This window comes from Euprymna scolopes, chromosome 5 (assembly GCF_053919585.1).
Source record: "Euprymna scolopes isolate OS-2025 chromosome 5, ASM5391958v1, whole genome shotgun sequence".
Lineage (NCBI taxonomy): Eukaryota > Metazoa > Mollusca > Cephalopoda > Sepiida > Sepiolidae > Euprymna > Euprymna scolopes.
The window spans coordinates 134,276,454-134,303,242 of record NC_136486.1 but is presented as its reverse complement, the minus strand read 5'-3'; the positions used below and the strand labels follow the sequence as shown (position 1 = coordinate 134,303,242).

Here is a 26,789-nt window from a genome sequence, read left to right as displayed (position 1 = left end):
TTGCAATTCAACTAAACAAGTCGAGTAGTCGTCAACCACCTGAACAAACAAAAAATTCTTCTTTGTAACAAGTAATACAGATTTCATTCTGCAACATCTACAAGTGATGTGCTTTTGCACAGGATCAGTGAGTCTATCAATGGAGTCTTCGTTTCTAGGGCAATAGCTTTTGGTATGTTAAAGGTGTTTAATAGAGTCTGGCACAAAGTTTTGCAATATAAGCTTGTTAGCTATGGAATAACTGAAATGTCCTCCCTACCATCAAATCCTTTCTCTTTAATATAAAAGTAATTGTTGATGAGCAAAATATCAATGCTGGTGTTCCTCACGGATTCGTTCTGATTGTCATAAATGATCTTTCAAATAATATTCTGAAATTATTCATTGCCATCTATGCAGACGACAACTATCTATGGCAACACTTCAAAGAGCATTAACGATTAAGATCTGTCTGCCTGTCTGCTGCCTCTCTCTCTCTCTCTCTCTCTCTCTCTCTCTCTCTCTCTCTCTCTCTCTCTCTCTCAAATGTCAAAGCAATTTTCCAAAAATATTAAAACAAAATGTCGGTATGTAGAATCAAAGACAAAGTCTTATGCTTATATTTTATATCAACTTTATTTAGCCATCTTCATTAAACATGTAATGATAGATAGTGTTGGAACGATTCCTAAATATTTTCCAATTCCGATTTCAATTCCAGGAAAATGTTGATTAACGATTCCGATACCAAGTCCGATTCCGATTCCCGTGGAATTGTTGTTTTGCAATATATTATTATATAATCGAAAGTTTTTGTGTAGCGAAAAAATTTGGTACAGCGAAAAAGTGGAAATACAATTAAGGGAATTTCGAAAACGATTTGATATTTTTTTTTTTTTTTTTTTGTAAAATGTCTTTCATTGAAGATAAGTCAAAACAAATATTTTAACCATGAATTAAACATGCACCATGAAATTAATAACAATCAATTTCAGGAGTTATTTTATACATTAAAAAATATAAAGAAAAAGTAAGTCATGATTAATTCAAGAAAAATACAATAACATCAAATTTCAAGGGGAATAACATGTTTTGTTTATCTTTTGATATTCATTTTTTTGTTTTATTTTCTCTTTATCTTCGATAACTCATTTTTTTGCAGCTTTAATCGCTAACTGATTTTTATTCCACTTTCTAGAATATTCTTATTTCTAAATGAAATTTAAAAATAACTAAATCTTTGATTAAATTTTTAGCTTTTTATATTCAATCATCTCAAATTATTCCTAATCATTTATTTGACTTTAAAAATATTTTTAACAATAATAATGTTATTTTTAAAATCTAAATAAATTGGTTTATTTCTATATTTATTTTTATTATATAATTATATACTTATCGTCCTTTAATGTTTATTCTTATTTAATGTCTTAATTTACCTCTTTATTTCTATATAAAAAAGTAAATTTTTGGTAATTGTTTATTTCTATTGTTAAATAAGTCATTTATTGAACTTTCGAAATTGCCTCCGCCTTAATGCTGCTTCTGACAACCTTTTTATTTTAATTTTTTGTTAGGGGTTGGGAAACATTTACCTATGCTCACATCACGGCTGTAAAACCAGGCATCAGTGAATGTCGACCAAGCCCTCCCCTACAGTCCTTTAGTTGAACGGCTCTGAGTGACTAGTTAGTTTACAAAGTTAGGGTTCAAAGGATTTTTTTTTTTTAAGTTAAACTTTTTTCCTTTTTTTAATAAATTTTACATATTTTTTTTGTTTTGTTTTTGTTGTGCAAATAAGTTCCAAAAGAAATGTTTAATTGCTTCATTCGCAGAATATTTTAATGAAATATAAATTTCTAAAAGAAAAAAAATTAAATTCACTTACCGCATTTATTTAACAGATAGCAAAATGATTGTTTTCGTTTGTAGTTTTCGAAAGACCTTAAACGGAACCGTCAGTTAGCATAATATGTAGTTCTAACGTTTTTGTTTTTGGATACTTCAAAAAAGTCGACCGACTGTCAAAGTTTTGCAAACTAATACCACGTGATCAGTTTCACTTTAGTTTTAGAAACATTCCCTGAAACAGTCTTCATTCAGAAAATAGAAAGTACATATATTGTTCTATTAAACCTTTTATTGTTTAAATAATTTGACTTTGCTTGCTTATTTTTAAAAAATATAAAAGTTGACAAGACATTTTTCATTTACTAATGAAATTTTTTATTCATTTACTAATGGAAGAGTGTTGGTAAAAAAAAAAAAATTAAACAAAAACAAAAGATAAGCACCCCCCCCCTTTTATTTAGTCACCAGTTGGAAAAACCACTGATTTTTAACATGATTTACTCAAAATGAGAGCACTGTAAAATCTTTTTTCCCTAAGGGTTAAGTATTCATCAACTTTTTTATGGACTTGATGTAGCTAGGCTGTTTTATACATAAACTTTGCTCACAAATGAAAACAATGTTACCTCGCGGCTCCTAAAGGTTTGCAACAGTGCAAGCAGATAACTAATCATGGGCCTTGAAGTTTCGAAACAGAAAGATAGCGCCTATGTATGTGACAGAATAAGAAACTCATTAAGATAAAGCTTACCTTTAAAGTAGCTAATAAAATTCTTGTATATCATATTAAATATGTTATGCAAAGTCCTATAACGTTTTTATCATAAATTATTTAGAGCATTAATCACACTTCAAACAAACAGTTCAACTTAAAAATATAAGAGAATCGTAATGAAAGAATCGCAAATCTAAGCTATTTTTTTAAAGATGCGATTCCGATTCCGATTCCCCCCAAATACACAAACGATTCCAATTCCGATTAATCGTCCCACCACTAATAATAGACAAAGTCCTAGTAATATAAGTCTATAAGTCTGGATGAAAGAAAAGGTTTTAGAGTTCATAAGAGAAGAATGTTATTCCATTTTAAACCAAAACTGTATAGATGCTAATTTTTTTTTTTTTTTAATGTAATTGGTTTTTAGATCAATTTGTTTTGTAGGAGTATATTTTGTAAACATAGTCAAATTATTTTTTTCATGTAATTGGTTTTTAGATAAATTTGTTTTATAAGAGTATATTTTGTAAACATAGTCAGAACTTTTTTTTATGTAATTGGTTTTTAGATCAATTTGTTTTGTAGGAGTATATTTTGTAAACATAGTCAGAACTTTTTTTATCAATTTGTTTTGTAGGAGTATATTTTGTAAACATAGTCAGAACTTTTTTTTTCATGTAATTGGTTTTTAGATCAATTTGTTTTGTAGGAGTATATTTTGTAAACATAGTCAGAACCTTTTTTTTTTCATGCAATTGGTTTTTAGATTAATTTGTTTTGTAGGAGTATATTTTGTAAACATAGTCAGAACTTTTTTCATGTAATTGGTTTTTAGATCAATTTGTTTTGTAGGAGTATATTTTGTAAACATAGTCAGAACTTTTTTTTTTCATGTAATTGGTTTTTAGATCAATTTGTTTTGTAGGAGTATATTTTGTAAACATAGTCAGAACTTTTTTATGTAATTGGTTTTTAGATCAATTTGTTTTGTAGGAGTATATTTTGTAAACATAGTCAGAACCTTTTTTTTTCATGCAATTGGTTTTTAGATCAATTTGTTTTGTAGGAGTATATTTTGTAAACATAGTCAGAACTTTTTTTATCAATTTGTTTTGTAGGAGTATATTTTGTAAACATAGAACTTTTTTATGTAAATGGTTTTTAGATCAATTTGTTTTGTAGGAGTATATTTTGTAAACATAGTCAGAACCTTTTTTTTTCATGTAATTGGTTTTTAGATCAATTTGTTTCGTAGGAGTATATTTTGTAAACATAGTCAGAACTTTTTTTATCAATTTGTTTCGTAGGAGTATATTTTGTAAACATAGTCAGAATTTTTTTCATGTAATTGGTTTTAAGATTAATTTGTTTTGTAGGAGTATATTTTGTAAACATAGTCAGAACTTTTTTTTTTCATGTAATTGGTTTTAGATCAATTTGTTTTGTAGGAGTATATTTTGTAAACATAGTCAGAACTTTTTTTTATGTAATTGGTTTTTAGATCAATTTGTTTCGTAGGAGTATATTTTGTAAACATAGTCAGAACTTTTTTTATGTAATTGGTTTTTAGATCAATTTGTTTTGTAGGAGTATATTTTGTAAACATAGTCAGAACTTTTTTTTTTTCATGTAATTGGTTTTTAGATCAATTTGTTTCGTAGGAGTATATTTTGTAAACATAGTCAGAACTTTTTTAATCAATTTGTTTCGTAGGAGTATATTTTGTAAACATAGTCAGAATTTTTTTCATGTAATTGCTTTTTAGATAAATTTGTTTTGTAGGAGTATATTTTGTAAACATAGTCAGAACTTTTTTTTTCATGTAATTGGTTTTTAGATCAATTTGTTTTGTAGGAGTATATTTTGTAAACATAGTCAGAACTTTTTTTTATGTAATTGGTTTTTAGATCAATTTGTTTTGTAGGAGTATATTTTGTAAACATAGTCAGAACTTTTTTTTTTGTAATTGGTTTTTAGATCAATTTGTTTTGTAGGAGTATATTTTGTAAACATAGTCAGAACTTTTTTTTATGTAATTGGTTTTTAGATCAATTTGTTTTGTAGGAGTATATTTTGTAAACATAGTCAGAACTTTTTTTTATGTAATTGGTTTCTAGATCAATTTGTTTTGTAGGAGTATATTTTGTAAACATAGTCAGAACTTTTTTTATGTAATTGGTTTCTAGATCAATTTGTTTTGTAGGAGTATATTTTGTAAACATAGTCAGAACTTTTTTTTATGTAATTGGTTTCTAGATCAATTTGTTTTGTAGGAGTATATTTTGTAAACATAGTCAGAACTTTTTTTTATGTAATTGGTTTCTAGATCAATTTGTTTTGTAGGAGTATATTTTGTAAACCTAGTCAGAACTTTTTTTTATGTAATTGGTTTTTAGATCAATTTGTTTTGTAGGAGTATATTTTTTAAACATAGTCACAACTTTTTTTCATGTAATTGGTTTTTAGATCAATTTGTTTTGTAGGAGTATATTTTGTAAACATAGTCAGAACTTTTTTTTATGTAATTGGTTTTTAGATCAATTTGTTTTGTAGGAGTATATTTTGTAAACATAGTCAGAACTTTTTTTTATGTAATTGGTTTTTAGATCAATTTGTTTTGTAGGAGTATATTTTGTAAACATAGTCAGAACTTTTTTTTTTCATGTAATTGGTTTTTAGATCAATTTGTTTTGTAGGAGTATATTTTGTAAACATAGTCAGAACTTTTTTTTTTCATGTAATTGGTTTTTAGATCAATTTGTTTCGGAGGAGTATATTTTGTAAACATAGTCAGAACTTTTTTTATCAATTTGTTTTGTAGGAGTATATTTTGTAAACATAGTCAGAATTTTTTTCATGTAATTGGTTTTTAGATCAATTTGTTTTGTAGGAGTATATTTTGTAAACATAGTCAGAACTTTTTTTTTTCATGTAATTGGTTTTTAGATCAATTTGTTTTGTAGGAGTATATTTTGTAAACATAGTCGGAACTTTTTTTATCTAATTGGTTTTTAGATCAATTTGTTTTGTAGGAGTATATTTTGTAAACATAGTCAGAACTTTTTTTATGTAATTGGTTTTTAGATCAATTTGTTTCGTAGGAGTATATTTTGTAAACCTAGTCAGAACTTTTTTTTATGTAATTGGTTTTTAGATCAATTTGTTTTGTAGGAGTATATTTTGTAAACATAGTCAGAACTTTTTTTTATGTAATTGGTTTTTAGATCAATTTGTTTTGTAGGAGTATATTTTGTAAACATAGTCAGAACTTTTTTTATGTAATTGGTTTTTAGATCAATTTGTTTTGTAGGAGTATATTTTGTAAACATAGTCAGAACTTTTTTATGTAATTGGTTTTTAGATCAATTTGTTTTGTAGGAGTATATTTTGTAAACATAGTCACAACTTTCTTTTTTATGTAATTGGTTTTTAGATCAATTTGTTTTGTAGGAGTATATTTTGTAAACATAGTCAGAACTTTTTTATGTAATTGGTTTTTAGATCAATTTGTTTTGTAGGAGTATATTTTGTAAACATAGTCAGAACTTTTTTTTATGTAATTGGTTTCTAGATCAATTTGTTTTGTAGGAGTATATTTTGTAAACATAGTAAACAATAATTTCTATTTAGCACCTACATGGGGTTCTGACAAGTACTAACACTCGTCGGGATCAGAGTGGAGCTGGGGGTAATGGTAACTAAGAGATGACCCTACATTCTTCCAAGTTCCTTAATTGGGGCCTGATTACTGAATGCAGTTTTGTGTCATACCAAGACAGTGTATGTGTGGAAGGAGCTACTTGGTAGGATTTTGGAAAACCTACAGGCCGAAAAAAGGGTTTGGAAAAATGTGAGTATGGGGAGATTGATTAGGGGCGATCGATCACCTTACCAAAACATGTCCTGGATAGGTTGATATTGTGCCCTGGATAGGGATGGATGTAACAGAAGGTTAGTTTAATGGGGGCGGATATTTATCTCTCCCCCACGGCGAAAAAACCTGACACTAGGGTCGGAAAGGGTATTGAAAAGTCAGCGCCCCCAAGGAGGAGCACGCTGACCTGAAAAGAATGCCCAAGCAGCCCCCCAGCATTTCCCGGCAGGGGCGCCTCATTTTTCGGTAGGGGCGCTTGCTTCTTAAAGAGGGTGGACTGGACTGGGAGGGTGGACTTTCTAGAACTGCAGAGGACCAGCATTTTCTTTTCTTTTCTTTTTTTCACAATCAACAGAAATTAAAATTTAAAAAATGGGTATTTATTTCTCTTTTACCGCGAGACATGTAATACTAGGGTCGGAAAATAGAATTGAAAAGTCAGCGCCTCTGAGGAGAAGCAGTAAGCACTCTGACTTGTAAAAAGTGCATGGACAGCCTCCTCGGCATTCCGCGGTAGGGGTGCCTCAAGCAATTAGCAATAAACTAATCCCTCTTAAAGAGAGAAGGCAAAGCCTGGGAGAGTGGACCTCCTAGAACTGCACAGTACCCAATCAACAGGGAACAGGTTAATATTATGAGAATGGTCTTGGTCTAGACATTGTTGATTTTTTGTGTCGAGGTAAAAACAAAAAAAAAAAAACAAACAAAAAAAAAACAGCCGCGACGAAAATATATGACTTTTAGGGTGGCGAGATCAATATTTAATGGGGGGGGGGGGCATTTTGACTATCTCCACTTTAATTTCTAGTGTGGCACAAATCTTATAAAAGCAATATCACCTTCATTTACCCAACAAAACTCAGGTATACTAAATCATCATATTTTTTTTCTCCACCTGACAACACGACGCCCTCTTTCTTTCTTGTTTTCAAAAATTAAAAAAGTTCAAAAATTTGTTTGGGGAATGCCATATACGTCTAATTTTATTTATATTTCCTTTTTTTTTTAAATTTTACATGGTAAATATAAACAGTTTTTAGTTTTATTTTCGGTTGGTGGTTACCCAATACCCATTCATGCTTTGTTGGTTTGTTCGTGTGACGCACCCATCGGCTGTGAGTGGTTGGTGAGATGGGCACGTGTGTCTCTTCATATCAACATTCCATAAGGCTGCGTTTTTGCAACTTTCTCCATTCGCGCACTTCGCTTTCGTAACGGCAACATTACAAATTTTGTTTTTCCTCTCGTCAAATGATTAAAGGCAAAACGAAAACTCTTATGTGAAAACAACAAATAGAAAAATCAACTTTAAATTTATCTTAAATATTTTTTTTTCCTTAAATTATTTTAAGGCGCCGTGAAAATCGCTTTTAACAAAGAAGTGTTTTAAAAGTCAACAACATTTTTTTTCTTTTTTTTTTTTAATTTTATTATTCTTCATTGTTTCTTTTGCGTTATTTTTATTTATTTTTAAATAATTAACTTTTTATCAAAGTTTATTAAATAAAAATAATCCAAACAACAATTTCTGTCCGAACAACTTATGTTCCAAAAATGCAAACTGTATCCGAAAGTAGCCCACCAACGGGGCAACAACAGGGTGATGACCGCCCGGGCCCATCTACTTCAGTGATTAACGATGACCGACCGCCACCCCCCACAGCAAATGATCTCGACCTCTGTACAGATTCCATGGACAATTTGCGCACAGATGACGAAACTTGTTTAGAAGCCCACATATTATTGGACTCCTTCATCGGTGATCAAATTTCAAAATCCGGAATCCAACCGGAATGTGAAACCCCAAGGTAAGAACATAATAGCTTTATAATGAATTAGGTGCTTGTTTTTTTGTTGTTTTTATTTTTTTTTTAAATCGATATGTCGACTCTATCTTAATAACCACTGTTCTGATAATAAGCATCTGTTCTAAATTTTCTTGGGAACGTGAAACTCCACAAGTACCGAATGTTTTTGTCAAATTGTGGAACCTCTGTAGAAGTGTTAATGTATATTATTTCGCCTGTCGTAAGGATTTAATGCCACTTAAAACTGAACAAACACCGGTAACCGCTAGGCCATGGATCTGCGAGGACATTCAGTTGGAAATACCGTACAGGTTGCCAAAGTTTGAAAAAAATGCACCCGAGGAAGGTTCGGAGGTTACATCGACTGAAATGTGAAAACAACCGAAATGAGAATAGTAAGTTCAAATAATAGAAATAGAAATATTTTTAAAATGCCAGATTTTTGCGCCTTGTTGACAAGTCGAGTTTATAGGGGGTGAGGGTAATTTGCTGTAACTTTCTAAGTTTTATTTTATTTTGCAATCCAAATTTCTGAGTCTTGTCAACGTACAAAAAAAAAAAAAACTGTTTGGTTCAACTCTTTGAAAAGGGGGAGGGGGTCCACGAAAGGGGACTTCCTGAAAGTTCTGTGTTGCGTCATTTCTTTATTTAGAATGTATTCATTTTCTTGGTTGCCCCTTTTTTTTCCTTACTCGAATTTAGGGGTCATGGCCACTTTGTTTTTGTTTTTCTTTTTCTTTTAAACTTTGTTTTGATGTTTATTGCTTACTATGTATTGGTTTGGTTATCTGGAACTTTTCAACTTTAACATGGCTGCCGTTGAAACATCTTAACAAAATTAGTCCTAGATTTATAACAATTTGGTTCAATTAATATTAATAGCATAGGACTGTGCTATTTTTTAGATAGGATCTTCGAGTTAAATTCAATGTTTACCTTATCTTTTGTTTATTAAATTGTTAGGTGAAAGTATAGAATAGTTACAGAACGCCATCCCCTCCCATGTTAAGAATGGGTTTCTAAATGTTATTTCAGCACTGTCCGTAATTCTGCATATACCATAATTAGGTTTGATCATTAAATTATTTTTTACCAAATTTTTATTTAAAAAATTTTTTTCAAAGTTAAATTATTACGGTATATCATTTGATCATTAATTTAATCTAATTGTTATAAAATCGTTTTTATGTTATTTAAGCTTATTTACACAATTATTGCATGTAAATATATTACAAAACTATTAAATCTAGGGTTTAACAATTTTAAAGGCCGTTTTTAAATGATGTTCAATTTGACAGGTGAAATGTCCAGCTGAAACATGTCCAAGTTTCGAAGGTTTTCAAGGTATTTTTTTCTCACCAGACTTAGAAAAGATTAAAATTAATTTGTTTACAAAGAAACTGAAATGCATACGGATGGATTGCCATTCTATTTAAAATAGATTTTTTGAAAATTTCGCTTTATTTTTCGTTTCTTTTATTTTTAATTTGATTTCAATAAATATTCGATTAATTTTCAGTGTGCATTTATAAATACTTGTAGACGAAAAACAAGTACAAGAAACGTGTTTTGGTATTTGCAATTTACGAACCGCGCTATTTTTAAATAGTATTTTCAAGTTAAATTAAAGTTTTACGATATCTTTTTTATTAAATTGTTAGGTAAAAGTACAGAATAATTAAAAACACCCTCCTCTCCATGTTAAGAATGGCTTTCTAAATGTTATTTCAATAAATGCATAAGTACCTAACGTTATTTAGAAAGCCATTTTTAACAGAAAGGGGAGGGCTTGCTAACTATTTTGTACTTTCATCTAACAATTTAATGACCAAAATATACCGTAACATTGAATTTAATTTCAAAATTCTATCTAAATAAATAGATACGATACGTAAACCGCACAAATACCCGGGATTTTTTATTTTGAACAAATAATGCAAATTTATTTAAAAGAAAGTATTATTTAATTGTTTGTCATTACAAATTTAGATTTATTAGAATCGATTTTAAAAACTGGTTATAGCCATTTTTGTTGTAAAATAAGCCTGTAAAAATATCAAATGTGTTTTTTTTTTTTTTCATTCCTTTAACCCAAGAGAAAGGAATGTCGTTTGTTGCTTAGTTATTCGTTTCACAAAAGAACGATGGAAAGAAACCCCCAGACTCATAAAAATCGATTTTGTTGTAGAAGTTTGAGTCGCACAACCTTGATAATTATCACAATTAATTTATTTCCCTCAAAATCGAAATAATAATAAACATTGTTTACTTTTTATCTTTGCATAAAATTATAATTAACAAAATCTTTTTTCAAGATTAACTCCCCTTTTTAAGGTTCAACAAACCCTAAACAAAACAGAATCCGAAATTCCTTTTAATTTAAAAAAAATAATTTTTAATTCAACATAAATATTTTTTTAAATAATAATATTGATTATCTATATTTAATTAAAATTTCCATGTTGTCGTTCATTTGTCAACACAATATTATTTAATGTAAATATTGTTTGCTTCTCTGTTTTCTATCTTCGCATTTCATTTTTTGATAAAAGTAAATAAAAATTGAAAGCTATATTTAAAAAAAAAAAAAAAAAAAACTAGTATAAAATAAACTGCAATTAGGATTTAATAAGCCATCACTTTTGAATGCAACTTCGTGCAGTATGTATACACGTTTTACAAACTTAATTTGTTTACTTTCCTTAAAAAAAATACGAGAGTGGGTGGGGCTGGGGCGTCTCCTTGTTTTGACATTCGGGGGGGGGGTACTGATAACAAAGAGTTGAACCTCTTTTTTTTCATCTCCTTCTCTGCTAGATCTCTAAAAAAAAAAAAATGGGGGGGGGGGCTGACTGACTGCTTAACCTAGTTTATATTTGAAAAAGGAATACAAACTGGAAAGAAAACAAAAATAAGTTTTGTCCCTTTCGCTTTCTTTGCACTAATTTGTCTCCTTTTAGTAATTCAAAGAGAACAAATATTACAATGTCATTTTTCTACCAGAACCAGGTCCTGCCACACTGAATCCGATAATGTATGGTTTGCAAGTGTATCTTGTGTTGTTTCTGATTTTTAACCTGACATGCACACAGAATTGCAACATTCCTTTTATGAAAGATGAAGATTTAAAGCTTTTTTTCAGTGTTGCGTTTTTCATTTTATGAATTTAGTTTTTCTTTTCAAACTATTTTTATTTGATTTTAAAACTAGAGAAAACGCAATCTAGTTAAAAAATAAAATGGAAAACCCCGATTTATTAGAATTAAAGATATTGTACAATTTAGTTAATTGAATTTACTTGTGAAACCTATCGGAAAGAATAAATCTTAAAAAAACAATTTTAGAATTTCAGAGTGAAATTCATTTATAAATTTAGCGTAACATAATCCTTTTTTTTTTATACACTAACCCTAAACCTGATTGTCATCCACACGTAATCGCCTAAAAAAGGTAGACCTTCCTTCCGCTAAAATAAATTTAGCAAAAAAAAAAAACTTCTCTAAGATGCTAAGAGACCTTAATTGGAACAAATTTGTCTCGAGAATTAAGTGTTGCCACTCAAATCCATTTTATACTAATCAATTTGCGTGACTAAAATAAGTGAGATGAGAGACTTTAATGAAATTAAGAGTGGACATTGGACAACATTGATATTATATATCGTCGATTTCGCTTGGTTTTCATAAGTTTTAGAGAAAATTTTGTCTTAAAACTGTATTTTTTGTCATAAAATAAAAGTTCATTTTACTTAAATTTTAAAAATATAACTTTAAATTCAATGTTTTAATCGCTGGCGGCCATAAACTATTCGGTTAAAAACTTAAAACAATGTCGCTCGGCACTATTCCTAAGCAATTATTGCCCCCTATCCCACCCTTTATTTAAAAAAAAAAAAAAAAATGACGTTTAATTAAAAACGTACCACGCTGCTGGATGTTCAATATGGTTTATATTTACACTTGTTTTTAAACGTTTTTTGATCGAAATGGTTCGATGATGGTCACTCTGTCCTAAGTGATGCAAGATGCATTATTGATTATTCAGGAATTTTCCCCCGAACAAATTGAGAGAGATCTCTATTTTACAAACTTATTACTCTTTCCGAAATTGGTAATTTTGTCTGCAAATTTATTTTGATTGTTCTATTTATTTTATTTGTATTTTTGTTTACAATAGTTTAAGTTTTATCGAATTTTTAAAACTCAAGGTGAATGATTAAATTACCATTAACGCGTACTTGTCTTAAATTTATTAATGTAAAAATTAACAACTTGAATAACTTTTCTGTAAGAAAATGAATGTGACAAAACTTTTGTAATAAAAGTTCAGTTTTATATATCTTAAAAATGTAAATTAGAATTTTGTTTTCCGGACAATTTTTTTTATCCAATACTTGGCGAATAATGCTAAGCGAAATATTTCAACTGTTACTATTTGAACTAAGTATTTTTAGTTGAAAACGGAAAATCCCGTTTTCTTCTAAAATTGAAAAATGAAATTCCAAGAAAGATTTCTTGAAAGAAACTCTAAGAATAAAGCTGAATTATGTCCTATTATTGACAATATTATTTTTTTACTTAATTTTTTTTTCTTCACTCAAATTATTTAGTGAAAGATGTTTGATAATACTTTGGAACCACTTTTTATTTGTTTTAGTAAAATGAATGAAACAAACATCAAAAAAAAAAAATAGCATTTTCATCGTACAAATAAAATTTCGAGAAAATATAATCACCATCTTGAAACAAGCTAAGGAGCTAGCCAAGAAGTATCGATAACTGAACTACATCATTTTCTAGTTTAAAGGACAGTTATGAAGTTTTCATTCTTGGCATTCAAGAAACAAACAAAAAGCTATTTACTCCGTATTGCCACGGCTATAATTCTCGGTGGCCGTTGTATTACTCGGGAGTCTTAACTTTGAACTTCGTTGTTTCTTTACTATTTTATAGGTAAAAAAAATAACTAATTTTGTGATGCTAATGTTTTCATGTTTTTAATTTTTATTTATAAAATAATTAGATGTAACTAGCTGACAATTTTTAATCTTATAGTAAATGAGTATTTGGCAAGAACTTTTTTTTTTTTAGTCAACAGTTTGAAATGTTTCCATATTACGAATGCTCACTATTTTAGAATTTAGAAAGTTTAACTATTATGAAGACTTGCTGTCTCGCTCTGAGCGTACACTATTGGGGACCTTCGATACTACATTCGGCTTTAGAATTCTGGAGAAAAGTAATTTTGTTGAGCAGGTCTTTTATAGAGTTTCTAAGTTTGTAGTGTTACTATTTTCACAGACATGTTACTTTTTTAGGGGGTTTTGATCGATTTTCATTGGCTGAAAATGATTTGAGTTCACATGTTCCTGTAAAACTTGCTTCACTTTTGGGAAGTGAGGAGGAAAAAGAATTCCAAATTTCAACTGAAAACTGAGAAAAAATGTGTACGAATTAATCATTTGCTTTTAAGCGGATTGCTTATGTACTTTTTATTGTACCGCGCTATTTTTTAATAGTATTTTCAAGTTTTACGGTATCTTTTTTAATTGTAAGATGAAAGTACAGAATAGTTGCAAAGCACCCTCCCCTCCCATGTTAAGAATGACTTTCTAAGTAACGTTATTTCAGTGCGGTACAATAAGTGCATAAAGTACCTTTTTAGCATTCGTAGTAATCACTTTGTGATTCCACTACAAATTAACTGTCTTGTTTACAAAGAAGCGTAAATATATTGTGGTGGATTTAATAGTATGTTTAAATTTTCGTTTATTCTCAGCCTTTTTACTTTTTAAGGGTTTGTTTTACAATCCACAGAGGTAAGAAAAAGTGGTAAAGAAATATATAATAAATGTTATCAAAGCAAGATCGATAAGTTACTGTTTATCGATAGATGAGAACAAGAAAAATGTCGCTGCTGTTTTTCTGGTTTTCAACTATCGATATAAACACTGTTTTTCGAACCGATTGCACGTTTTAAAGTGAGTAAAACCACTAAAAACTTTCCGGATAGGTAGAAGAGTAACTTATCTTACCTTTGATAACATTTATCTTTTTTATCACTTTTTCGTACCTCTGTGAATTGTAAAAAAAAACTTTTTAATTTCGATAAATAATCGCTTAATTAACCTCTCCACCGGGCAGAGTTGGACACAATTTTGGTTTTTAATGTAGAAAATTAGGCTCCTTGAAAATCGGACACTCTAAATTAAGACAAACATTAAAATTGCGTCAGTCTGGAAGGATCTTTCCTGCACTGACTGAAGACAAATAATAGTGTAGTATAAGAATAGATAATACACTTGGTTTTCGCCAAAAGGTTAAGGAGGTCAATAAAACTATCCGTGTGTAATTAATTATCCAAGTTAGGTTGACGTGAGAAATGTACACGTGAAGTTTGTAAACCAATTCTGTTAATATAGAGAGCCAACTTGTTTTGATATCACTACACTACACCTGTAAACTAGGAAATGAACATTTGATGTTTGTTTCAATGTTTTGTGTGAATCGTAATAACTTGACCATTAAACTCTATTTTACTTTTCAAAATTAGCGCCACTTTTGAGTTCTATTGTACCTATTTACAGTGCCTCCCCATGGGACAGAGTTAGACACCAGGGTCGTTTTTTAACGTGGAGAAAAGGTACAAAAATAAAAAATTGTCTCAGTCGTGAAGCACTGCTCCTTCATCGAAAGAGAACAAGAAATGGAAGTGCAGCATCTGAAGAACAGATACTACACTTTGATCTTGGTAACGATTATTTTTTAGTGGGTTATTACTTTAGAAATGTGGCGGTGTCTCTATACTTAAATTTTGACTAATGCTACTAAATAAGACTGTCTGAAAGTACTGACTTCTTGGCCGAAAGCGTATCAAATATCGATGATTTTTGTTTTTTCTCTCTTTTTGCAAAACCTAATGAATCTAAGCCAAAACAATTTTCCTCTACAAAACAACCAAATCAAACACTATGACTTTAAAGATATAAAGAACTTGAAGCTGCTTCAATTGATCTTCAAATATCTATGCTTAAAACAAAACCTTTTATCAAAATGACCGGGTTCGATATTTTAAAATAAAATAAAAAAAAAAATAAGGATCAACATGCCGTAAAACAGAATAAAACTTGAATGTTGATTTCTGGATGTGAAACGGGATCGAGTTTATTGTACGTGTAAGTGGGGAGCATTTCTGAACGTCACAAGGTCAAGTGTGGTTTTGAGAAGGCCGCGCACTTATGACTAGGGCTATGACAACAGCATATTCTTTTCATTGTTTTGACTCTCGAGTAATCAGACACGGACACAGTTAATCAACAGAGAACCACATACACACTCGAGGATCAAAACGATGAAAAGAATATGTCCTAGCCCTACTTATGACAAAGCGAGACGTAGGGTTTTCATCGGCCATGTTGAATAGATGAGATAACTCAATTCAAACTATCGAGATCAAAATCAGCTTTATAACGGATACCTTTAACATTAGAATCGCTAAAAATCGTATTTTTGTTTTATTTTAAAAATACTTGATCAATTTACATGATTTTTCGAATATGATTTGTTTTGTGACGAGTACATACATCAAAGATTTTTGTGCTTTTATTTTTTAAACCAAGTGTAATTCTAAATGAGCATCCAAATAACTCTACGAATGTTATCTTGTTACCGCGCACGTTTCACCTGTAAATCAATGCGTCTGCGTCACATGTTGGGTAGAAGGGCGAATAAGAGAAATGGAAAAATTACAAGATAGTGAAAGAGGGGGTTAATGACATCACAGTATATTCCAACTTTGCGAAATTCTTTCACATTGCAATCCTTAAAACCATGATTGTAAATGTCAAATTTTAGAAATTATATCGTGCATTCTTCGGTGAGCATGTCGGGGGGGGGGGGGCAGTGATGCCAGGTCTTTTATAGAGTTTCTAAGTTTGTAGTGTTACTACATCACTGATGCCTGAGAGAATGACCTGATGTTAATCCAGTTGTAGCACTTTTTTTTATTATTGTTTGTAGTCTTTCCAGTTCCAGTATAGGCCATAATTGGAATCACGAAATTAAAAAATGGAACATGCAGAAGAATAGATGGCTCGAAGTCAGCAGTAAACAGTGTTAGATAAAAAAAAAAAAAAAAGTTTTTCTTCAAAAAAGAAGAAATCGATAAATATTTCATAAAGTAATGTTTTTTATAACATTAAAACATTTAAAAGAAAACATTTTATTTTATGCAAAAATCAAGTATAATGACAATTTTTTTATCTAACAGTTTCATGCGTATTTCGAGTCACTTAAAAACTGAACAGTGACAGTATTTTATTATTCTTGTCTGCAAGAAGGGTCATATAAGAAAAATAGTAAATATTATTTTTAAATTTTTTTCCTCTACCAAAATATGGAAAATAAATTATATATATATATATATATATATATATATATATATATATATATATATAACAAACATACGCATCCAATTTCCCAGATTGGATAACTTTATCCAATCTTGGAAATTGGATGCGTATCTTTATGATTATCTACAGTAAAAGGAGATTTACATCAATCAAGAAATTGACACACAACGACTTAGTCAATAATACCAATTGCCTACTCCTGTCACTTATGTAGGTAACACGAGGGTATTGCTCATTCAGTTTGATTAAAATGTGCTATCTAGTGTTCGATCCAAGAAGGTTATCATTCTAGGGGTTGTTGTTTAAGGTGTCCTATTTTTTAAAGTCGGGGTTTGAAGAGCCAGACTCTAGCAATAAACTGACCCTGTGTCTAAAACTTGCATCCGTGGGAGGTAAATAAACAAAACAGTTCAGAGGCGTATGCTATTGATCCTATCCGTTGAAGGCGGGTCTTTGTAATGCAACTGGGTTTTTCCCACCCGTATCTCTGAATGGCCAGAAACTTCCCGGTGTGTAAATACTAAGAAATTAAACGGAAAATAATAACTATGACTCAGCCCCTTGTGTGTGTGGGTGATGGAAGAGATTTTTAAGAGACTAACTGGAATATTGTTTTGTGGATGATGGATTCAACCCCAGTGTTTTGAGTTGGGGAAAGATCTAGGCAGAGAAGAAAAAGAAAACTAAGAAATTAGAAAGTGTTGAAGGCAGGGCAATTAACTAAATGGAGAATGTATTCATTTATTGAGGATTAGCAAACCTATTTGGCGATGCCTGGGGAGCTTTTAGCTAACAAAATAGAAGGGTTAAAAAATGTTACAATTTTTCTTTTAAAACTGTTTGACCTACTTCCAAGTGTTGTTGAAATGATTATCAATAAGAATGATCTCCCCTACATTCTTAAGGCACACATTTGGTTCTTAGTTGTCCCAAACGAATGAATATTACAGTTTCATTGTTAATCTGGTCGAGCACCCTGAATTCAAGAGCATTTTGCAGTATAGACAACAAAACGAAAAAGTGGTAAAAAAAACAAAAAAAAAACATGGGGTTTGTTTTTTTATACACATAGATTCGAAAAAGTTATCAAAAAACAATTAGATAACAAATTAATGTTATCAAAGGCAAGATAAGTTACTTTTCTACCTAGCTGAACAAGTTTTTAGTGTTTTTATTTAATGTAAAATGTTTAATTGGTTCTAAAAACGTGCGGTGTTTATTTGTATATTTGAAAAAGACAAATGGCGGCTACCTCGCTGTTGAATACGTTAAGTTTGAGAAAAGGAATCCAAACTAAAAAATGATAAAATACTGTTAGAAACCCACCGAATATGTCAGCCTATGTCACGGTAACATATATTGAGGTAGTTTCTAACGGTATTTTGTATAATTTTTTAGTTTAAATTCATTTTCTCAAACTTAACGTATCTAACAGCGACACGCCGACGCCATTTGTCTTTTTTAAATATACCGATAAACACGGCATATTTTTCGAACCGATTAAATATTTTGCATTGAATAAAAACACTAAAAACTTATCCAGTTAGGTAGAAAAGTAACTTATCTTGCCTTCGATAACATTTATTTGTTACATTTTTTTTTTTTTTTTTTTTTTTTTTTTTTTTTACGATAAATATTTTTTGAAAATACGTCTTTTCTTCATAATTGTATAATGTTGGGGACGATTAATCGGGAAGCATAAAAATTGGAACTTTATGGGGGTATTGGAATCGGAAAAATTTGGCTATTTTCCAATGCTAAAAACGATTCCTTTTAATTGTTTTTTTCTTTATTTTTAATTTGATTTTGTTTAAAACAAAATCTTCCACTATTGGTAGTAATAATAAATATTTATTGATTTTAAACATCTAGTAAAACTAAAATTAATAAATCCCTCTCACAAGTGTTTTTATTTTTGAGAAAATGTGACAATTTTTCGAATTTGTGTATAGTAAAACAAACTTAAAACATGTTACCAGAGGCAAGATAATCCACCGACCCGAATAAATGTTTTGGCGTTTTAACTTATTTTAAAGCGTTTATTTATTTTGAATCGCAAGAAATGTCGAGTGTTATGTTAGAACAAGATAAAATGGTGGACGTGAGCGATTATGGAGACTCCAACGTCCAACGATGACCGTCATCGCTCTAAAATCGAAAAATAAACAATATGGTATAAACCTATCCAAACATTTATTTCGTTTTTGTTTTTATTAGTTTTGTTCTGCAAAGTGTCCAAATTCAATGATATATCTAAGTGTATCTTATGTAGTGTCTGACTTTTAACATGCGTGCGCGCGGAAACACACACAGGGAATTACAACTTTTCTATAATAGCAAAGAAGTTAGGACTGGAAAGTTAGTCATCATTAGTTGTCTTCATACAGGGGAGTGGTTGACTCTTTTTCGTTGTGGTCGACGACAACTGATCAACAAGAATGAAAACAATCATCTCACCTTTCCTGTCCTTTTTTTTTTTTTTTTTTCTTCCTCCTCGGTTATTATTTATATTTGTACTACTTATTTTGCGACTTAAAACAAACTCGCTAAACGTATCATCAGGCGCTGTTAATATTTTTTTTTTTATTAACTTTATTTCTAGAGTCTTTGGTAGTTGTAATGTAACCGTCTACTCGTAATCTTAGCAACAAGTGTTCTTTTTCTTCATTTAAAAGCGAAATGAGTCATTCTCTTCCCCTCCCCTCATCCGCCTCCTTCCTCTAAATAAGATTGTTTTCAAAACTTGCTAAGCGACAAACTCGATTACACACATTATTGACACGTGTTTCGTTTAGTACGAGAAGTGCGTTAGTTTCGTTTTAAAAATAAGTGTGTGTGTGTGTGTGTGTGTGTGTGTGTGTGTGTGTGGCTATGTATGTAGATATTTCATTTTTATGGAGTACAAAATTTAATTAGCGCAATTACGAAGGGAAGACTTATTTTATTTTTTTAATATTCATAATCAAAAAATAAAACGTATTTTTTTTTTTTAATCCTCGATACAGTTTTTGAATGAAAGCGAAACCGATAGGCTGACATTTTTTTTACTTACAACGATAAATATTTTTTGAAAGTATGTCTTCTCTTCATAATTGTTGGTATAAATATTAGTGTTGGGGACTATTAATCGGGAATCAGAAAAATTGGAACTATTGGAACCGGAAAAATTTGGCTATTTTACAATGCTAAAAACGACTCCTTTAATTCTCTTTTTTTTTTTTTTTTAATTTGATTTTGTTTAAAACAAAATCTTCCACTATTGGTAGTAATAATAAATATTTATTGATTTTAAACATCTAGTAAAACTAAAATTAATAAATCACTCCCACAAGTGTTTTTATTTTTGAGAAAATATATGCTCATTTAAAATGTTTTTTATGGTAATCGGGAGCGGGGGATAACTATAGTTAAATATTTAGAGATTTATAAAGAATCGCAATCGAGAATTTTGTACGGAATCGGGGTGGGGGGGATCATCCTCACTAATGCGTGTGTAAATTACGGAACGGGGCTTGAGTCTGTATAATGGCTTCTCAGTAGATATATGCAAGTGCATATGTACAACGTATGTTTGATAAGTACGCTTTTCGTTTTGAATAGATAACTGTACGTACAATTGATTTATACCTTGTACTTGTGTGTAGTTGTAGCCTAGAGTTGCACACACCTGCGTGCATAAATACAACTGTAAGAGTGGGTCTATGTAGGTTTTCTTTTTTTCTTTTTTTTTTTTTTTTTTTTTTTTTTTTTTTTTTTTTTAAGTGTTTAGCAGAGCGATTTCATATTTTACCCTGATTTTATCTGAAAATGAACTTTGGCATTTCAAATTACAATATTATGCAAATTGTTTCATTTTTACCTTTGTTTCCCCCCCCCCTGTAACTTGCATACTTTATGAAAATTAAGACATTGTGCAATATCATATAGCCTTTCAATTATATGCACACTGGTATCAATATAAACCATGATCATATCCATTTTTATGCAGTTATTTTTATAAAGTCCCCTCTTTTCGTTTTCCCCTCTTTTCCTTTTACACGCTCATGAAAATTCGCAAGACACGCACAGCTAATGCATGAACCTCAAGGTTAAAACTCTGGATTTCAGTCATCACTGACTGGAAGTTCAATATTCGGGTCAATTCATGCAGGAGAAATATATCAGTGGTTGTGAACTTTTTCTTTTTTTTTTTAAGAGCTACAGAGGATCAAAATAAAAAATTTAAAAAAAAGCAATGACCTGGATATGTTTTAATACCGTTTTTTTTTTTGTAGAAACTGGTTCTCCCAAACCTCATTCTTTTAATCATTTTCTGAACAAAAAGAAAAACCACTACACTATTTTCACACATTTTTTTATTTTTCCTAAATATTTTTACATTTTCCATAACAGCTCTGTGGATTATAGTTTGGCAGGTCGTAGTTTAGATTCATTTCTTTTTAAGGGAGAATATTATCTATTAACCTAAACGAAAATTTATTAAAGAATTTTTGAATGAATAGTATCTTTCTGGAGTCTTCTGTTCATTACATCCTCACCTACAAGCATCCTAGCATTCTGATGTGTAAGAATAGTGAATGACACAAAATTTTCGATTTCAGCATCGAAATAGTTCATTAAGACAAGATCCTTTGCATACAAAGAATTCAATATCATTTCAGATTGTTATAAAGCTCCATCTGAAAGAATATTGACTCTTTTCTATGTGCAAGATCTGTTCTCATAGTCAGACTCTTGAGTTAATTTTTAATATTATTGACATTTACTATTACATAGAGCCACATGCTTCACAAGGTTAGCCTGCATAAAACACGGCTGATCTAGAAGAGTAAACTTTGAACAAAAATTACTCTATTCTTTATTGGTAGTTGTAGTTCCTGTCAGTATCTTTGTTTGAAGATACTGATTTTCTGACCTAAAATGCACCAAACATTGATATTTTTTTTCTTTCTCTTTACTAAACTTAATCATATTCTACAAAAACAAAACCAATTTTCCTCTGAAATAATCAAACCAAACACTGAATAAATATTTGAAGAGATAAAGAACTTGAAGCATAAAATCTTCACTGGCTTCAGCTTTAAATGATCTGAAAAAAGGTTGATATGCCATAAAACAAAACAACCAAAGTTGACAAATGAATACTTTGCAAAGAGAATATTGCAGCTTTTTAAGACTCTTAACGACCAAAAGTTGCACTAATCCAGGGATCAGAGAATTGTAAAAGTATACAAAATTTAGCAAACTATACACTTGTCCAGCTCTGAAAATGCCTTTAAGCAAGTATTTGAGTATAAACTGCTAAACCACAGGTGATTGACAGAATAATGAATCCCCTAGTCTCTAGATAGTAATGAGTGGTGGAATTTTTTTCAAGTATGTACTGAAACTCTCCGGAGTATGCACATAACCTAATATAAATGAAACCTTGAATGAAAATACTAAAGTCAAGGTGCTACCAGATCAGGCTGGCTGAAGATACTGGCTTCCTGACTTAAAATACACCAAACATTGATGTTATTGTTTTTTTTCCTTTACAAAACTTAATCATGTTCTGCAAAGCTCAAAACAAAAACAAATTTCCTCTACAAAACGACCAAACCAAACATCATGAATAAATATTTGAAGGCATAAAGAACTTGAAACAAAAACTTTTACCAAAATTATTGAATTCTGTATTAAATAATCCAAAAAGGGTTGATATGCTGTAAAACAAATCAATCAAACTGCCAAAGTGTTTAACCGATGTTGTAATAGTAAATGTCAATAATATTAAAAATTAACTCAAGAGTCTGACTATGAGAACAAATCTTGCACATAGAAAAGAGTCCATATTCTTTCAGATGGAGCTTTATAACAATCTGAAATGATATTGAATTCTTTGTATGTAAAGGATCTTTTGTCTCAAGTGGACTCTATTTCGATTCTGAGATGTTAAATTTTATTTAATTTTCTCCCTACATGGTTGCTTGATAACTTCAGTCAAAAGAACCACAAATGTTTTCAGTGAATGATTTTTGCAATGTATTGGTTTATGTTGATAGAAAATGTTTTTGATCGCTTTTTTTTTTCTATTTTAATAATTAGTCCTGGTCACTATTTTTTTTTTTTTTTATTTATTTTTTTTTAAGGAAGTCAGTTTTTACTCTCACTCTGCTACACTACACTGGAAAAACCTTTTATACACAAATGCTGCCAGTTGATCTCAGCAAAGATTTCTGTCTCTGCTTCAGGTTTCTGTGGACGTTTTAGTTGGGTTTTAAATGATTATTGAATATAATAATTCAAGGAAAAACCTATTATGATTTATTTAGTGCGTGTACGAAACCAAAACTCAACCAGAAAGCAGCTCTAGTGTATACATAGTTTTTATAAGTTCTTGAGTGCATACAAGTTTTTTACTAATTGATAGAATTCCGACTGTTTTAGTAATTGACCCATACGAAAATTATCACCAAATTCTATTGGAAAGATCATAAAATGCAATGAAATTGATTTCCCCCCCCCCCTGCTTTTCTTTCAGGTTGAGCAATAATAGCATACTCTCACTCGTGAATCATTTGAATAAATTATTTAAAAACTCATCATTTACTGATGTTATTATTCACACTCTCCCTGACAACTCTTGGTGCTACTAGATCAGGCTGTCTAAAGATAACGATTTCCTGGCCTAAAAGGCATCAAACATTGATAGTTTTTTTTTCTTTCTCTTCGCAAAACTCAATCATGTTCTGCAAAGTCAAAAACAATTTTCCTCTACAAAACAATCAAACCAAACACCATGAATAAATATTTGAAATTGAATTATAAAACTAATTTAAAAAATGACTGGATTTAACATTAAATAATTTGAAAAAGATGCCATAAAAAAACAAACAACCAAACCTAAGGCTGGGTACCTCCACTATTACATAAAGGTAAGCTGATTTGAACCAATGCGACCAGAAGATACACTCCTCAGCTCAAGCTAATGAAACAAATGAATTGTTTTCAGCTAATAATTGACATGGTTACACCTGGCAGACGCACTGACCAACATTCTGATAAAAGCTACAAAACAAATTAGCTAACATTGTGTTTCTCAGTGCACTTTTGATAACTTTCCATGTGACCTTGGAAAAAAAAGTGCCACAATTTTTTTTAGAATAGACAGGTCGCCAATCTCTTTTCATGATAGGAATATGACTAAAAAAAAATTAGTTGCTATTCCTTAACGGTTCTTTCAACTTTTTTTTTTTTTTTTTTTTTTAGTTACCGTTCAAGGTCCAACCAAAGACCATTTGTATGTTTGTGTCGGGTGGACATTGCAACAAACACTTTTAAGGATTGTCAACGATGGTTAAAATTGAGTAGAATTTCATTATATATGAGAATAGATGAACAAGAAATTTTTAACATTTGGCTGGGAAGTAGCCCCAAAGTATCATGTTCCACAGACTAATAATGAAACTTTTGGAAATTTCAGGGTCTATGTAAAATAAAATTAAAAAAGAAAAATAGTGATAATAATACACTAACAGGCATGCCCGGTGTTATCTGAGAATAAACGGAGATATCAATGTACTACTATTCTTGAACCCGAACCCTTATAATATGGTTATTTTTACGTCATTTTCAATTTATAAAGTAAAATATTTTTGTGGTGTTTGTTTATACCAACGCATTTTAGGTGAAATCATTATTACATACTTACATGTCATTACAAAATTTGTATAAATATAAAAAAATTATGAAATCCAGTAGATATGCTAGCTGATTTTTAACAAAAAATCAGCCATAATTACGTTTTGGAATGTGTTTATTTAAAAATGATTTGGTTCCACATTAAAACATACAATAAAAATCAATAATTCGATAAATTCTATTTTTACTTGGAAATATTTTTCTACTGGATTATTTTTTTTGTAAATTTTTGAATGTATAATAATTTCACCATATGTAATTACGTAATGTTTTTTGCTTGAAATGTGTTAGTTTATAAGATCACCAATATAAACAAGCGCAGTTTTTGTTTATGTTTACACACAGGTCCCATGATATAAACACCCAAATACAAAATGTATATCATCATTAGATTCCACATAAATTTTACTTTAAAAAAAGTTGTTTAATCTTTGTATAGGGCTTTGTTATCAATTGCATCCCTCTCCGAAATGCAACATCACAAATACAGCAATTTCCAATTTATAACCTCAAGATAACATTTGAACTATAATTTAAACTAATGACATTGTATATTTCATTTTAAAATTATTTTTTTCCATCTTTAACATGTAAATTTTTCATCTTATTATTAAAGTAGCACAGTCATTTGGTGTTGCTTAGGTTAGAATGTAGGATGGTATCATGAGCCAATCATATTAATGAAAGTTTACTTTAACAGCCACATTGATGTTGTCAGCTAGATATCTTACCTATTATTTAAATATGTTAATACTCTTGAATAAGTAAACTGATGTTTATATATATACTAGCAGTTCAGCCCAGCTTTGCTCGGGCCTTATGTACTTTTCATAACTTGCCCTACATGTGAATACACTTTATGTAAGATTTCAAATGTTTAGACCAAAATTTGTCTGAGTAATTTTGTAGAGACCGCAGAGGTCAATTTTTTTTTTACTTTGACCCCTTAACATATATTTTTTTTTTGTCTCCAATCAAAATACAAAGTTTTACCCATGTCCAAGTTACCTACATTTAAAATTTCAAGTCTTTAGACCCAAAATTGGTAGAGAAATTTGGTAGAATCTGCAATGGTCAACTCTTTCAACTTTGACCTTTAAACAGCCAAATTTTTGCTCCAAAACTGATTAAAATGCTTGCCTTGCATGTCTGAATACCTGTTATGTATAAATTTCAAATGTTTAGACCGCAAAGTTTGATCCATGTCCAAGTAATCTACATTTAAAATTTCAAATGTTTAGACCCAAAATTGGCAGAGGAGTTTGGTAGAGTTTTCAAAGATCAAATCGTTGAACTTTGATCCCTTGACAGCCAAATTTCTGGGCAAAAACTGATTAAAATTTTTTTTCCCAAATCTCAATACCTCTTATGTCAAATCTCAAGTCTCTAGACCGAAAATTGACAGTTATTTGGTAGGGAAATTTACATGCGCGTGCACACACACACATACACATTTTCACTTTTATAGATATATAAATTTCATTAATGTAACATGTCAGAAAGTGTCATTAGTTTTTTTTTTTTTTTTTTTTTCTTTTTCAGGGACATCTAGAGACGCAGAACTATTTGCTTTATGTGGCATACAAATTGTGCATATGTAACGACTTAAAGTAGACATCTTAGTATGTTTTCATTAAATCTTTGTCTATTAACCTAGCAGAGTTACCCAGTGTTGCCCACATTAAAATGTAAGATAGCATCATATGCAACATCCTATTAAGGAGTTTACATTTTTAATTATTACTTGATAAGTTTAAAAAGGTTCTATCAACATAGATGACTTAGATATGGTGACATGTAGATATTCGGCTTGTAGAAGATAACAAATTCTATACTATTTGCATTGTCTTTTCTAAAGAATTTAATACGTATATGAATTTCATCAAAATAGCATATTTAAAGTTTTTTAAAATGGTTTGCTCTCATCGCCTCCTAATGGGTACACTTAGAGATTTGGAACACTTCCATTATCTGCCCTGGTGAATTTTAAGAATATTCTTTTAAACTATATGTAGATTTTCTAATCTTTTTTTCTACAGGAAAAGTATGTACACACACATTGAGTTTTATATGGAGATTACATAGTGGTTTAGCATATATATATTTTACTTTTTTGTTATGGACATGGTTTCATTAACATTGGTTATAGCAGATGGAAAGGTAAGAGAAATGAAATATTTCTCCTGCCTCTCTTTTTTCATATATAAATGAAAGTATAAGAAAAATGATAAATTGTACATGTATAAGAAACTAGAACAAATTAGTTTGAGATATTTTGTAACTTTATTTTTTCTTTAATTACATTTGGTAGTAAAAATCTTCATCTCTTTTTGTATTTTTTGTACATTTAGTAGTATTTACTATTATCTGCTGTATTTGCTGCTGAGGCTAAGGATTTTTGAAAAATATATTGACCATGATAAAGTATATATTAATCAAATTAAATTTTATTTCTAACAACATTGA

The 26,789-nt window shown here is 30.1% G+C and overlaps 1 protein-coding gene across 1 annotated transcript in view; it reads left to right on the top strand.

Annotated features, from left to right (window-relative positions):
* The first annotated feature begins 7,555 nt into the window (after positions 1-7,555).
* LOC145276988 (apoptosis regulator BAX-like) overlaps positions 7,556-26,789 on the top strand; it is a 54,144-nt gene continuing 34,910 nt past the window's right edge. The window contains exon 1 of the mRNA XM_080128556.1: positions 7,556-8,230. Within this exon, the coding sequence (XP_079984682.1) occupies positions 7,977-8,230 (254 nt within the window). The 5' untranslated portion in view covers positions 7,556-7,976. The remainder of the gene's footprint in view (positions 8,231-26,789) is intronic.